This window comes from Centruroides sculpturatus, unplaced genomic scaffold (assembly GCF_000671375.1).
Source record: "Centruroides sculpturatus isolate CEXI.00-Female unplaced genomic scaffold, Cexi_2.0 scaffold332, whole genome shotgun sequence".
NCBI lineage: Eukaryota > Metazoa > Arthropoda > Arachnida > Scorpiones > Buthidae > Centruroides > Centruroides sculpturatus.
In genome coordinates, this window is record NW_019384524.1 from 446617 (window position 1) to 463013 (window position 16397).

Sequence of the window (16397 nt, forward strand, 5' to 3'; positions counted from 1 at the left end):
ACACTCACCTACAGGCGAAGGTCATACGAGAGAGGGTAAAGGAGCTCGAACCGAATTCACCTGATTGGGATTAAAGGAGGGGTGATAATAGATGGGTGGATAAGGCGCAGTGGTGGAATCGCTGTTGTGAGCGGACCCACTATCGTGATAGATAATGGGTACGCGTACTAAGCGTTGAGTAGCAGCTGCGTGAGCCATATTTGCAGCTTCTAATTCGGCTGCCAATTGACGTTTCCATTTATTCCTACGATTTTGAAACCATATTTTCACTTGAGTTTCTGTCAAATGAAGGGATGCGGCTAAACCCGCTCTTTCTGAACTGGAAAGGTATCGTTTCATATCAAAGGTCGATTCTAATTGAAATACTTGACTTCTTGTAAACACAGTTCGAGTCTTTTTCTTCCTTCGACTCTTTTTGCTGTCTCTATTTCCATCTTCTGTTAGATCTTGTTCTCCTTCTCCAGAATCTGATCTCGGATGTCCTGATGGAGGAGAAGATACAGGAGAAGGTAACCTGTTAGCGATGTTAGTTTCTAGTCTATTGGAGATTGGAGATGTCGTTGTTGGACCTGAAACAACAAAACAAAAGTATAATAAATTAATTAATAAAATAATTAGCATCATCTCTTAATGAGGAGATAATTGATGATTGATAAAATTTTAATCCGTTAATAGAAAAGCCATTTCTTTTCTGTTAAGTATATTAACGATGGATGAAAATACAGAAATTGAAGCATCTTCCTGCTACTTTATTTTTTCCCCCGTGTGAAAACGTACTTAACAGTCATTTAAATGGAAACTTTTATGTATAAAATGTCATAAATTAACATCATTAATATTAATTAAGGAATTTAAAGATATTAATAAATATATTCTTCTTAGAAATGTTAAGGTATTCTAGAAATTTATCATTTAAAGCTATTAATCTTTAAGTTTTCATGGAGAATAAATTTGATAAAGTGAGAGAGAGAGAAAAACACACACACACACAGAGAGAGTGAGTGAATGAATTTGTTACAACTTTCACTTGATTATCAATTGTTACACTTTATTTGTTTAATTATAATCAAGCCTGAGGGGATTTATTTAATTTTTGGGAAAAAAATGTCCGCAGGAACAGTTTTAGTATTACCAAGGCATGAAAGGTTTTTAAATAAACGAAAATTTCTCTCCAAAGACGAAGGCAAGGAAAAAAAAAAAAGAGGAAGAAGAATTTGTTTGCTGAAAAAACAATATTAAATTTAACAAAAGAGACGAATATTATTCGTGTAAATAGCCCAATTGATAGGAATTGTTATGTACACAATTGCATTTGTCGCCCCACAGGATATCATTTATGTAACGAAACAATTTTCCACTTTTTGATTTCTATTGAATTAAAAAAAAAAACAATTCTTTTTTAATCCACTTTACTTTCTTTTCCGCAAATTAAATTCCTATAATTTTTTTTAAATCTTTGTTTTCTAATTAAAATGTTTAGATAATTGCCATTTTATAATTTATAACTTAATAAATAGGCTACATTATAAGGGGAGCAATTTAGCTCGTTTCTAACACTTACTGAAGCCTCAAAAACGTAAGTGATCAGGGATTCTCTCGACTCTCGAGAATCTCTGAATTTGAGATAGAGTTAATTATTTTACATAATACATCATCATTACAGATATTTAGCAGGTTATAAACTGTATCTATACGTTTTTCATTTATCTCTAGAGCTTGGCATTGATAACTCTTGCATCTTTCAAAGAAAGAGGGATTTTTTCCTCCTTTCTCTGAACCTTTCCTTTCAATAACCTGTCCCAAATTGGATGGGACAGGTTGTGAAAGGAACCGAAAACTGTTAGAAGGATGTGTAGAAGAATAAAGACAGAGAGAAAGAAGAAGCAGGAAAGGATATTAGATGATTTGATTGTTTATAACAAATAATCTATATAGATTCTCCTTAAGAATCTTTCCTTTTCCTTCTTCCTATAGTGATAGATAATTGATACGTGTGTAAATAAAACCTTATTATACTAATTATCTACAGATTTATAGCTGATAAATCTATATATGGATCTAATTCGGCATCCCAGCATCCCGGATGAAGATGATAATCCTCCATATATGTATTCTTACCGGCATTATAAACATTTCTAGAAAGTATTGAAGCTCATATGTACTGTACAGTAGTACTGTACATGTCTTTCTTTATTGTTATTCAGATACATACCTAGACATTTAGTAAAAAAAAAAATAAGAAAAATCAGAAAACAAAGTTAAAACCCATATTTATTGATTGAAATCACATATGGGTAGAGGAAGAAAGCCTAAGTTATTCCAAAATAATAGTCCGGACTAATTCCCAAGACGTTCATGTTTTACTCTTCTAAAAAATCACAAACTTTATATTTCCTTTTCAAACTGTGGTTAATGTACTTGGATATATTTTCTTCTTTATCTTCAACAAAAGATCCGTCTTTCAAATCCTGGCTTCGGATGGATGGACGTTCTCTTCTTCCTTTGATGTGGACTTAACTGTGTAAGTGTATCTCGGTTTGTATTCCTATTCCTGACATCATCTTGAGAATAAATCTTACTGTTAAGTTTAATACGATTTCTTCCCCCTTTCCAAACTGTTACGAAATGCCTTTCGATTTAAAAATCTTCTCTTCACAAGAAGAATTTATTAAATTTTCGGTTTATTTAAATGAAACTTTTGCTTTTCCTTCACCAATTCCTTTAGACGTATCGCTGTCTTTTTTTTTTCTAGAATTAATCATTCTTCATGTCTATGTTCCAGCATCATCTCCGCATCTTTCTTCCTACATCACTCTCTTCGTATGACTCATTCCAATTATTCAACGGTTACAACTTACAAATCATATTGTTTAAAATATGCTTATATAAATTTCGAGTAAGTGAATAACTTATTTAAATCATAATTTACATAATTTAATTCCTTACACTTCGAAGGATGAATTATAAAAGCATCTCTCTAAAGGGTGTTACGTACGCTTAAACATTATTAAATATTGCAAAATTTATATAGAATTTAAGCTTAATTTTATCTTTAAATTAAAATTATACATAAAATTCAGTCATTATTACTTGTTTTTTTAGGTGTAGGTTAAGTTTTATGTTGTATTTAGTAAACGTTTAAATATAGTTTCTCTCTCTCTCTCTCTGTGTGTGTGTGTGTGTGTGTGATTGCTGAATATAGTTAAACTGTTTAAACATCAGGTATTAGTTAAATAGATAATCTAAGCCATGAAAATCTCGGAAATGTTGTAGTTGATCCATATTACATATTCACATATGAACAGACTGGTGATATTTAATCATCTGCATTACTCTAAGATGCTTGTCACTATGGCAATCCTTGAAATAATTCTGTATTCCTCTAAAAAAATTAGAAGAATTCGTTTAATTTTTAAAAATTATTTAATACCTTGCTCTAAAATTCAATAATATAATTAAAGCTGCTTTAAAATAGTTTTTAAAAATCCTCAAATTTTCATTTTCTTTTAAACAAAGTAGCGACCAGATAGTAAAATACATTTAACGAAGGCGTTAGAGTATTTTCCTACCTTCTTATATAGAATTAAATATCTAATTACGTACTTAGTATAAAGTAGTACAATATATTAGTCATTTATAATCCAATTAGTGACGATATCTCATAATATAATTGCTTAAAGTAGGCCTAACCAGAATATATATATATATAGATGTAGTTCCTTAGGTTTAACGTTCCGTTAATTGAATACATCGCATAATTGGCTAGAAAATATAGAAAAAAATATATTTTAAAATTATAATTAAAGGGTAACTAAGGCGTAAAGAAGATCGAAGGGTACGAGAAATATCAACAATTGTCTTAAGAATACAAAATGCAGGCCTGTACGTAATGAAATGTATGTAAAAAATCATGTAAATTTACCTAAAATGCCATTGAATTTATCCAAGAAAATCAATTGTATAATCTATATAATATAAAACATAAAATATAAGACTAAACTGTATAATATAATACCGATTCTGTATAGGCTACGCTGTATCGGTGTGTTACACTATAAAACTTATACCCGGTCTTATATTTAGAACTGTATATATGTAAAATTGTATACATTAATATATATATATATATATATAGATATATCTCAGTATATTACATTATATAATTTATATAGAGTTTTAGTCTTAAACAATCTATTAGGTTATATATTATATTATATAGATTTTTCTGTAGTGTCAGTGTATTAAACAGTAGTGTAAGCAGGGAGGGACCATAAGCCACGAATCTGTCCCTCTTTCCTTCGTAAATAAAAAAAGAAAAATAAATAAATATAGAATATAAATTTTAATATGAGATACGCATGTATACGGGACCTTGGAGAACTTGTATGGGGCCCGAGATAGAGCGGGCCCCTTACAAGTTCTCCATTTTTTGTTGGTAAAAATAACATTAATTTATAGAAACATTAAGAGGCCCTAAGTTTTCTCCGGGCCCGAGGAAAATCTCAACTCCTCTCTCTCGACGGCCCTGCATATAGGCTATACAATATACTATTGTGCTGTACAGTACAGTACAGGAGAAATGTAGGTTTGCACGTTTGAATTCGGATCCCGTAATGCTACTGGTATTATATTATGTATATTTATATATAAAATTGAGTAAAATAGGCATAAATAGCAAAATTTCTACTAGAGAAAAGAGAAAATTACACCTCATTTTTCTATCATCACATAAATAGTATTTCAATTTACAGTACAATTTTACTGTTAATTTATATTTATAAATGATTTTAGAAACGTTTCTTATACGTTAAAAGATACGATTTTCGTGTTCAAAAATATACTTGGACACAGATATAAAAATGCGGTTAAGTGACTTTTAGTTCATCTTGTTGTAGTATACGTACAGTACAGTACATAAATAGCATAATTAAAATGTTATGGAGCTTATACTATTAAAAAATAGAATTATTATTTAATTAAATTCTCATATAAAAGTGATATTACTTCACTCGATCTTATTGTAAACTAAGCTTTCCTAGAGCTCAACGAAATATACTGTATCTTTACGTATAACTCAATAGAAAATACTCTTATATAGAGCTTTATTAGAGAGATATCCTTATGTATAGTTCAATGAAATTATATAGGCCACCCTTATACAGAGCTCATCGAGATACCTTTACTGTTCTATGGACGATATCAATAGGCAAATCTTAATAAAGGTAATGTTCTGTCTCTATTGATTCGTTTCAAGTTACCGCCCATAAAATGTAATTCTAATTTTATATTATATTTTATTTAAAATTTTTCATAAATTTTTATCGTTATAAAAATGAAACATTGTGCATAATAGCTCGTCAATATGAACATTTTCGTACAGGATCAGTATCATTACAAGGAAAACCCTCTTCCCTATAGGCCTGCGCCCTTCCAAATGGAAAAGCGATGTAGTCAGTAAATAGCAGCTTGTGGGAAGAAAGTCAATTTGTCACAAGGCCCACTCACCAATGACGACAGCATATTTTATTTTACTTTTTTCAAGTGACAACAGCATTATAAAGGGCCTACAGCTTCATTAAAAGGTAAAAATTTCATTCGTTTTCTTTTTACTCTTAAAGGGTTCAATTTGATGCTAAATGATCAGGCATTTAACACCTTTTTATTTCCTCCTCCTTCCTCTTCTACTCGATACAATGTTTATAAATTTTAATAAATTAAAAATGAAGAGGAAAGATTTAAAAGTTAATTGATGCCATTAAGTTAATGATGATGAACCATTAAAAATCTCCGCATTATCATTAAGATGATGATGTAAAGTAGCATTTTATAAAAGAAGCTTTAATAATCATTTAATTCGTAAATCGAAGTATTAAAGTATGAAAATAGAGCGTAAAATAGTTTTCGTGTGAAGACTGTCATACGTTATAAGAAACCTACGAAATTCCTGTTGACAGTTTTATTTTATGAAATTCTATTGTATATAATGGTTAATAACCCTTTAAACTTTCTAAATTTTATAGAAAAGATGTAAAATTATCTTTATCTTTACAAAATTTAAGTATAATAATCGAAAAAAAAAACCATATATAAAATACATAGGACGAATAGGATCTTATATAAACTCTATAGTAGTGTATATACAGTCGACCTCCCCCTATAACACTGTTGATTATTCCGTTTTATACGAATTCCACGTTGTACGAGTCACTTAGATTTTACAAATACGTGTGCCGGGTTGCGAACGGCTCGCGTATTTGTAAAATCTAAGTGACTCGTACAACATGGAATTCATATAAAACGGAATAATCAACAGTGTTATATGGTGGGTCGACTGTATTATAACTCTTATAGTATTTCAATTTACAGTACAATTTTACTGTTAATTTATATTTATAAATGATTTTAGAAACGTTTCTTATACGTTAAAAGATACGATTTTCGTGTTCAAAAATATACTTGGACACAGATATAAAAATGCGGTTAAGTGACTTTTAGTTCATCTTGTTGTAGTATACGTACAGTACAGTACATAAATAGCATAATTAAAATGTTATGGAGCTTATACTATTAAAAAATAGAATTATTATTTAATTAAATTCTCATATAAAAGTGATATTACTTCACTCGATCTTATTGTAAACTAAGCTTTCCTAGAGCTCAACGAAATATACTGTATCTTTACGTATAACTCAATAGAAAATACTCTTATATAGAGCTTTATTAGAGAGATATCCTTATGTATAGTTCAATGAAATTATATAGGCCACCCTTATACAGAGCTCATCGAGATACCTTTACTGTTCTATGGACGATATCAATAGGCAAATCTTAATAAAGGTAATGTTCTGTCTCTATTGATTCGTTTCAAGTTACCGCCCATAAAATGTAATTCTAATTTTATATTATATTTTATTTAAAATTTTTCATAAATTTTTATCGTTATAAAAATGAAACATTGTGCATAATAGCTCGTCAATATGAACATTTTCGTACAGGATCAGTATCATTACAAGGAAAACCCTCTTCCCTATAGGCCTGCGCCCTTCCAAATGGAAAAGCGATGTAGTCAGTAAATAGCAGCTTGTGGGAAGAAAGTCAATTTGTCACAAGGCCCACTCACCAATGACGACAGCATATTTTATTTTACTTTTTTCAAGTGACAACAGCATTATAAAGGGCCTACAGCTTCATTAAAAGGTAAAAATTTCATTCGTTTTCTTTTTACTCTTAAAGGGTTCAATTTGATGCTAAATGATCAGGCATTTAACACCTTTTTATTTCCTCCTCCTTCCTCTTCTACTCGATACAATGTTTATAAATTTTAATAAATTAAAAATGAAGAGGAAAGATTTAAAAGTTAATTGATGCCATTAAGTTAATGATGATGAACCATTAAAAATCTCCGCATTATCATTAAGATGATGATGTAAAGTAGCATTTTATAAAAGAAGCTTTAATAATCATTTAATTCGTAAATCGAAGTATTAAAGTATGAAAATAGAGCGTAAAATAGTTTTCGTGTGAAGACTGTCATACGTTATAAGAAACCTACGAAATTCCTGTTGACAGTTTTATTTTATGAAATTCTATTGTATATAATGGTTAATAACCCTTTAAACTTTCTAAATTTTATAGAAAAGATGTAAAATTATCTTTATCTTTACAAAATTTAAGTATAATAATCGAAAAAAAAAACCATATATAAAATACATAGGACGAATAGGATCTTATATAAACTCTATAGTAGTGTANGGCCTGTCACACTCTCTTAAGAGGCCCGATGTCCACTTGCTGAACCAATCGAAGGATGGCTGATGTCGGTGTTAAATGTTTCATTGGTATCTTCCGTTGCTAAGCAACGCTATCTTGGGACCTCTAAATCCGTTCAAGAAATAGGATCATCTCAATTGGCTTTAAGAAATCTTTGGGGGAAATTATCAACTTTTAAACAAGTTGTTCCTATTTACTATACTTTTAAATTGACCGAATGTCTTTTTTTCTATAACTCTTTGTTAACATCTCGTTTCCGATTTAACCAACTGTAACTTAAAAGAATCCAATAGTAAAAGGGGTTATTAATTGAGTTTTCTGTAACACACCACAGTGCTACATAACTGTGACAAAACACTTGTTGAAATTTCATTCAATTCAACGTTAAAAAAAGCATATTTTTCTTCCTCAAAAACTTAAATTTAATATATTTCAACGAATTAAAAGCTATTTAAATACATTTTAACATTTAATCTATAAGATTATTGCAACAAATATCATCAATCCTCAACCACAAATCTTCATAGAATGTTAATAAATATCCAAACATATTTAAGAGACGAACTTGGAGAAGGATGCTAAAGGAGGATAAAGACGAATAAAAATAAGAAAAAATACGATTGTTTTTTATTATTATTATTATTTAAAGTGATTATTTAGCAATTTTCTAAGATTTACTGTACCTAGAAAAAGTAGTTTTAAGTGTTTTTCCCTACGAAAGAGTTATAGAAGCCCTATACGAATTAAGGAGAGAACAAAGTACATGATGAGGAGGAGGTAGAAGAAGAAGAAGAAGAAGAAGAGGAGGATGAATTTTACTCACCTGAGGCCCACGGGTACCACGGACTTGGCTTCCGCACCGGAAGCAAACTAGAAGGTCGTACCACATTGAGTGGCGTGTCAAAGGTCAACCGCGAGATGGCAGCACGATCATCCACACTCACCGAACTATCGGCCAAGTTCTTTCTTTTTGGTTCCGTTCTATTCAATATATTAATGATAGAAAAAGGATTTTTGGAAGCGGCAACACCGGCCTTGTTGGCTTCTTGATTAACACTCGTTTCGCTTTTACAAATTTGTTCCTCCTTCCTTTCCGACGACATTTTTTTTTTTTTTTTAAATTTCTTTTTTTTTTTTTTTATCGGAAATTCATCGGGATACGACGAAATTATTAACTAGAACACGGGCCTTTAGACGTTCGAGGCCCGAAGCCAGCCATTCTGCTCGAAAGCCCTATCTGAATCTGGCAAGACGCCATAGCGACGTTCCATTGGATGGACGTATACGGGACCTCCCCTGTCTCATTCGTCCAATAGCAGTCGGTCAACTCTCTTCCACTCTTCCAGTTATCTTAATTGAGAACAAATGTATAATAATTGGCAGAAATAAAATCTCTTCCATTATTTAATACTCGCGCCCATCGAGTCGAACCCAATTTGCAATTAGTCTCGACATTTTTTTTTTTTTTTCGATTAACCAATCACTTATCCTTTTTCATATATAATTTTTAGATCTAGTATGCCACAATTTACATTTCCTTATTTTATTTGTTAATTTAAAAAAGAAAAAAAAAGTAAAACGACATTTCCTACACTCGCTTCTTAAGTATCAAACGTGAAGCTTTTTTCGATTAATTTCTCTATAAATTTTCCATTTATAAATTAATTCTAAATACGAGGTTCTCTGCATGAGGTTTCTATTTATTTTTTAAGCTTGATTTATTAAAAATTAAAAGAATTTTTCGGTTAATTCATCCAAAATGCGAGCTACTCTCTATGTGAAGTTTTCATAGAACTAATACCTAGTATGAGGTTTACATTTAGATTAATACTAAATGTGTGGTTATTTTGAATGAAATTTTCGTTAATTAAAACGTTATTTCATTAATTCTTTATTAAAATAAATAAATAAATTATTAAGATTTTTATTATAAATCACCACCAAGTATGAAGATTCTATTAGTGTCAACCGCGAGATGGCATATATTCGTATAATATATTCATAAATATTCATGTAATATAATATTTTCGAGGTATTACAATGAATAGGAATATTTCATATAGTGAATAAAAGCAAGTAAAACGAAGCTTAGTTGATAAAACATAATGTTTTTTTTTTGAAGAAGAAGAAGAAGAAGACACACTTCATCCGTGGGCTAACTGTGTTGACATAACTTTTAGTGTTATAAGGACATTATTACTAGAGAGGTATTGTAATTCTTCCCTTCCATTTTCAGTCGGGACAATGCACTGCTTGATAATGACCGAGGTTTACATAGAACCCATCTCCAACCATTGTGCACCTCCGAGGGTTCCTCTTCAAATGGATAGATTTTACTCGCTCTATTATGTTCTAAACAGCTTATTGCAAACTCAAATAGAACGGAGAAGCTGTTTCTATTCATCCTGCACAACAGATGCTGTTGAATGAAGTAGAGCCTGAAGCCACGATCGCTCTCGCAATATTAAATATGCGGCATAAAGAAATTATTTTCGACTTCACCTTACTCTCTTTCCAATTTGCATTTCAAGTAGCCTTCAGGCGACTGGTCTACAAATTTATATCTTTCAAAGGCTACAAATTATTTCGCTAAAGGAGACCGAAATTGTAGCCCACGAGACTACTTTTTTATATTATTATCTACCAAACAAACATTCTAAGTTGAATGCTTTTACGTGTTAAAAAAAAAATATATAATATATATATATATAATCCTATATATTTGAATTTATTTAGATTTATAGAGACTTTATGAAGATTTTATATAGATTTTTAAAAATTTTAAACCATCCGTTTGTTTGTCGGTCAGTAGATATTTCAAATCCTATTTGGTTACATTCAGAGGAGAGTGATCAAAAGAAAAATCGGCAAAGCGGGTCCGCAGGACTTCTTTTTTTTTTTTTTTCTGGACTGATGGGGTCTGCCACTAAATCCATTTGGGATCGAGGGAGCATGGGCAAGTAATGGACCGTCTGACATTCATTGTGTCATGATCTGACTGCAAATCCCCCAAGATCGTCCATTACCGTCTCATAAATTTCTAGACGGCCTGGTCCGTCCTTCTGTTTTAAATGACTGCTAATGGGACATCGTGTAGCCTTCTATTCCAAATATCTGGGTACGTTTCTCTCTTACATCCACTTCATTTACGTAAATATTTAAAAAAAAATCAATAAAAAGATTAAAAAAATATATTTAATTTAACATAATCTTTATTTATTTTAATGTTAATTAATACTATAATCTATAATATATTTACAATAATTAAAAGCTTAGTATTATTGATTTTTTTTTTAAACATAAAACGTCATTATATATTTATCATTTGAAACGTTTTAAAGAATTGTTAGTCCATAAGTACTTATTAAACAAATAAAAAAAAAAAAAAGAAAGAGAGAAAAATAAGGAAAGAAGAAAGCTTCCATCTACGATCAGTGACGTCAACTATTTGCTTGGTGTTTCGATCATTATGTTTGTCCGTCCAAGTGAAAGTAGTTGCAAAAGATAAAAAACCTCAACGCCTTTTCAAAATCGCGATTTGGAGCTATCCAAACTTTGGTATACGACTATGTATGCGGCCTTCAATAGTTGTCAGTTCCTATTTGATACATGTCGGCCCATCACGGAACGATAAGGTGTAATCCCCCTGTGAGACCAGCCATCGATGGAGTTGGTTCCTTGCTTCAATGCTTCTGACGTCCCTCGAGATCACCAACAGAGCTTCCCCCTAGACTGAAGCGACACTCCGTGAAATTTCCTAATCTGGGATGGAATCAGGATGCGCCATTTTTTTTTTTCTTCCTCTTTCCTTTTTTTTTTTTTCTTTTTTTTTCCTTTAGCTCCTACTACTACTACTTCTACTGCTATCACTTCTCGGTCGTTTCGTATATAAGAGAAGAGCAACATCTTCGTCATTCCTCCATCTCTTCTCTCTCTCTCTTCTTGCAAGTGGCAAGCAAATTTTCTAAATCTGTTTTTCTGCATTTTTTGCTTAAAAAACCAATCTCTACAGCTATTTTCTTTTTCTTTTTTTTCTTTTTTCTAAATCCCGAAGGTGACGAAATGGTTCGTTATGTGGCAACGTGTTGATTTGTCTGTATTCGAGTTCAGTAAGGCTTGAAATCCGAAGTGTGACGAGTGAGAAGTATTTTTTTCCACTCAGATTTGTGGCTTTGAATGTTTCGACAGCAAAAATCCGTCGAGAAACTGTTCGAAATTACTTTAAAGCTAGAAAAAACTTCGATAGTAAAAAAAAAAATCAATCAAAAATTCGTTTGACGTTCTTAGTTTTGGATATTTTTATTTTTCTGTTTAGTCAATTCGGTTTTGTATATTTTTTTTTAAAGGTAAATAAAAACGGATATTTTCTTACTTATCTTATCTCCTCTTCTTCTTCTTCTTTTTCCTTCCTTGTTAAATAACTTGCTTATTTTAACGAGTTATCGTGAATCAAATATAACTTGTCAGCGTGAAAATGTTATATAAAAACATTATCTAAATGATGATATAATTTATTTTTATGATGTATTTAATACCTATTAATTCAAATATACCTTCAAAATATTATATTTAATTATAGTATATAGAGAGTTTGCTTCATCACTACTCCGAATCCACGAAGAGTGCCTAATATAAATTCGATTGGGTCAAGTCCATAATGGGATAATACCTAACACATTAATTAGAAATATAGGAAAAAAAGGGTTTATTTTTATAAAGCCATCAATTGAAGTCTACTTTCTTGGCCCTTTTTGTCGATTATAAGAAGATATGGACACGGAAAGAGGCCCTTTTTACTCTCACAGGGAAAAGAAAAGTTTACGAAAAGAAGCTGTTTATGAGATATTTTAGAAGGTTCTATAAGGTCCAATTTAGTATATATGAAATAATCTTTGGAAAAATATAGTAAAAAAGTCATACATCTGAAGGACTGTTCACTTATATTGTGTGATGTAACCAGTAGACTATAAATGGAAATATAATTAATCCAAGAATGATTTTATCAAATCCTTATAATCGCTAGTCAGATTATAGGAGCCATCTGTCAGAAGTAAGATCACGTGATAACGAGGGCTAATTTAGAGATTAAAAGTTAGGGAAACTAAAGCTTCTTTTCTCTCCGACCCTCTCTATAATGACAGGTATTGTAACCCTCCTAATAGCTATATAATGCCGTAAATTTAATTATAAATAGCTCTTTTATAACATTAGATATATATATATATTGAATTCTTTAATAGAAATCTTCGTGTAATTTCGTTAGATTATATTATTTGATGCTAAGATCATTTCGTCTACAAGATGATATGCGAGTTGATTATCCTATTATTATAGGAAAAAAAAAAAGGTTTATAAGCTTAAATAAAGACTAATTTATATTATATTTAAGCTTTATTACATATCTAATGCCCTAAGTACTAACATATAAAAGGCCCTTCTACTAATAACAAATTTAAAAGCGTGAGGTTCTAAGCTGTCTCGTGTAAATTTTTCATCCCGTTTATCTAATATGTCTTTAGAATTTAGAGTTTATAAGCTAAATAAAATTTATTTAAATTATATTTAGGATGTACAGTACAGTACAATTATTTTAATTACCGTAAATAACTTAAGTTAATAAGTCATTATATACATCTATATATTTTATAAACTCTTAACAATTAAAGATATGCGTGAAGAAATAATTAAACAATTAATATAATTAATAAATCTTACAATTCTTTTATTCTTAAGATAATTATTATTATAATAAGAAGAAGAAAGAAAGGAAAAATGATATAGAAGAGTTATAGAGAATTGGTTTCATTCAAGGATTTATTATTAGGTTACGTAGACATGCGGGCCAGATAATGAGGCGATTATTCGTGTATAATTTTGCAGATGTTTAATATTTGAAGAGCCTTAGAGGGCGATTCTCTACTCCCAACATAAAGGATCTAATCCGCTTGTAGTAACCGGTTATCACTAAGGAGATTTTCACCGAATGCTCCTGAGATTCCAAGAGAAAAAAGGATGATTACGATCCACAGATTCGGCAATCGGCTCTTTCTGAATTATACAGAAGGCGAAAGCTCTGATTGGCAGAAGGACCGCGAAACAAAATTAATGTTCGCATTGTTTATTTAAACGGAACTTTCTCCAAATAAACTTCAACCGGGATTACCTCTAATCTCAACTAGTCTATTTATCTTTTAATATTGCACTTTTTACCATGATTTAACTCTATACAAATATATACATTTTTCTTCTTCTTCTTCTTCTTCTTCTTGCTAACTTAATAATTAATTTTATTATTCTATTAATTAAAATTTTAATTATGTTTTTTTCTTTATATCTTATTCCATCGCGGGTGTATAGGCGCTTATATATTATGGCTCTTAAACGTACGGCTCTAGACACAAAGGCTCTTCTTATAGATACTATCTTAGATATAAAGGTTCTTATATGTGGTATTGAAAGTGTAAAGGCTCTTATAGATATTATCGCAGGCGTAAAAGCTCTCGCACGGTCAATTGCAGGTGTGAAGGCTTTTTTTTTTTTTTAGGTGTTATTATAGACGTAGAGGATTTTTAAACGTGTTAAAGACTAGTGTTAAAAGCTCTTCTTATAAGTAACACAGAAGAGGCCTCTTAAGAGTATCGAATAGAGGGCTCATTAGCCAATTAGTTGTAGTTTAATCTTAGAGGGTATATGCGATACAGAAGCCTTATTTTTGAAGTTTAGGTGACAGAAATCTTACAAGAATCCTTATAGTTTGACACATTGCATGTCAAAAAGCAAGCTGGTTGTCAAAAAATCATTTTTCATGTTAAGATTTATTACGAATACATTTTATTTTTATTGGAAAATTATTTTTAAATCTTAAGAGATTATATAAATTTAAAAGCTTAGAAATTTTTATTTAATATTATATAATTTACGCTTGTATAATTTTCATATTATACAAGCCCATATTGGCCTTTCTAGGCCTTGCATAGGCTTACAAAGTTAGGTACAATACAGTACATATAAGAGACTTTAAAATTTAGCTTTTCTTATATAAAAATTTTAATCTTTCAATTATATATATTTTATATTAAATTTTAAATTATATTTTTAAATAAAGGTTTAAAGAAAATATCAATATATACGAAAACTTCTTTGTATTCTTCAGACTATTCAATTTACCTTTTAACACCTCCAGCAGTTCTTTTGTTATTTATTTTTTTTTTTTCACATTTTTACATCCAAGAGAGAAGTCACCCGCACTCTAAAACTCCACAGGATTTCCTATTTAATTCTAAAGCCATAGAATTCAAGCTAATTTTTATATTTTACTCATTTATAACATCTGCACATTATATTACACCATATAACCCTTAGGTAATACACTAAGAGGTCTTCTAACTTTCCGTACAACAGAAGGCAAGGGAACAGGAGAAGGAGAAGGAGAGGAAAAAAACAAGAAAAATTCTTTACAAAACGCTTGATTGGAAATATATAAATAATAATAATACAAACAATTAAGTATATTTTTCAGTATTTGATAGAAGAAAATCGTGGAAAACATGTTTTTTTTTTGTTCACTTGACCAATTTCTCCGGAGGCGGATTTCCATCTCGGTTCGATATTCTCAACGAGACCACAAGATATTCACCTGACGTACTCTATGTAAATGATGTGACACAAAAGACGATGCCACTTCTTGTTTAGAGGGAAGAAAAAAAAAAAAGAAAAAAATATATATAGAGAGAAAAAGCGTCCAGAGATGCCTGAGGCAATCTCTTACGACAACAGATCCATTAGTCTGGTTGCATTTCTTTATACAGATGTCTTGCAGATTTTCGTTCGTCTTTTTTAAAAAGGAAAAGAAAGAAAGAAAAAAAAAATCCTCTTTGCTTCTACAACTCGCCGTCTCTCTTTCCCCTTATTTGGATTAATAAAAAAAAAAATATATATTATTAAAGGGTTTATTCTTTAATGATTTCCCTCGGTTGGAAAATCGTCCTATGCCCTAGAGACGTAAAATGAAATTTAGGTAGGTCTATGATAAATTCTATGATTTCATCTCTTGACAAATTATAAATAAACTTTTAAAATATATTATTATTATTTATTAATCGATGCTTCTCGTCTGAATCTCTTCTAACATAATACAAGAACATTGTCATAATGGAGAAAATTACAAAAATTGCATCAAATATTTCATCTCTTATAATTTATTATTAATATTCTATCATTAAACACTAAATTTAATAAAAAGAAAAAGATTTAATTAATTTGATTTAACGTAAGAATTGTTGTTTTCATGAAATCTAATTCAAAAATAATTACATATTGTTACAATAATATCGATCCCTAAAGCAATGTTTAAATATATTAAATCAGATTAAATTTATGAATCTTTAAAAAAAAAAAAAAAATATCATGGTTTTAAATAATCTATTTAGTTTAAACATTTATGTAGAAATTAATTATAATTTACCAGAGTATGGGTGAGAAGTTCACCTGCTCTGTATCCAGGTGTTGACTTTGTATAGAGTGTAATAATGTAGCAAACTCTACTCCCCAGTAAATAATATACGCTTAATTATTTATAAATTAATATAATTAATATTTATAAAATTTAATATATATATATATATATA

At 30.2% G+C, this 16397-nt stretch overlaps 1 protein-coding gene across 1 annotated transcript; it reads right to left on the bottom strand.

The window, feature by feature from the left end:
- LOC111622811 (homeobox protein HMX3-B-like) lies at positions 1 to 9066 on the bottom strand. Its single transcript, XM_023365234.1, has 2 exons — positions 8594 to 9066; positions 1 to 569 (listed from the first exon to the last, which is right to left on the bottom strand). The coding sequence occupies exons 1-2, from the start codon at positions 8871 to 8873 to the stop codon at positions 22 to 24; spliced, it is 828 nt and encodes a 275-aa protein (XP_023221002.1). The 5' UTR covers positions 8874 to 9066; the 3' UTR covers positions 1 to 21.
- Positions 9067 to 16397: the final 7331 nt, after the last annotated feature.

Coding starts and splice junctions, on each gene's coding strand:
- LOC111622811 (XM_023365234.1), bottom strand. CDS start 8,873: ATGTCGTCGGAAAGGAAGGAGGAACAAATTTGTAAAAGCGAAACGAGT. Junction 570..8,593: donor GTGGTACCCGTGGGCCTCAG/GTGAGTAAAATT, acceptor TTGTTGTTTCAG/GTCCAACAACGACATCTCCA.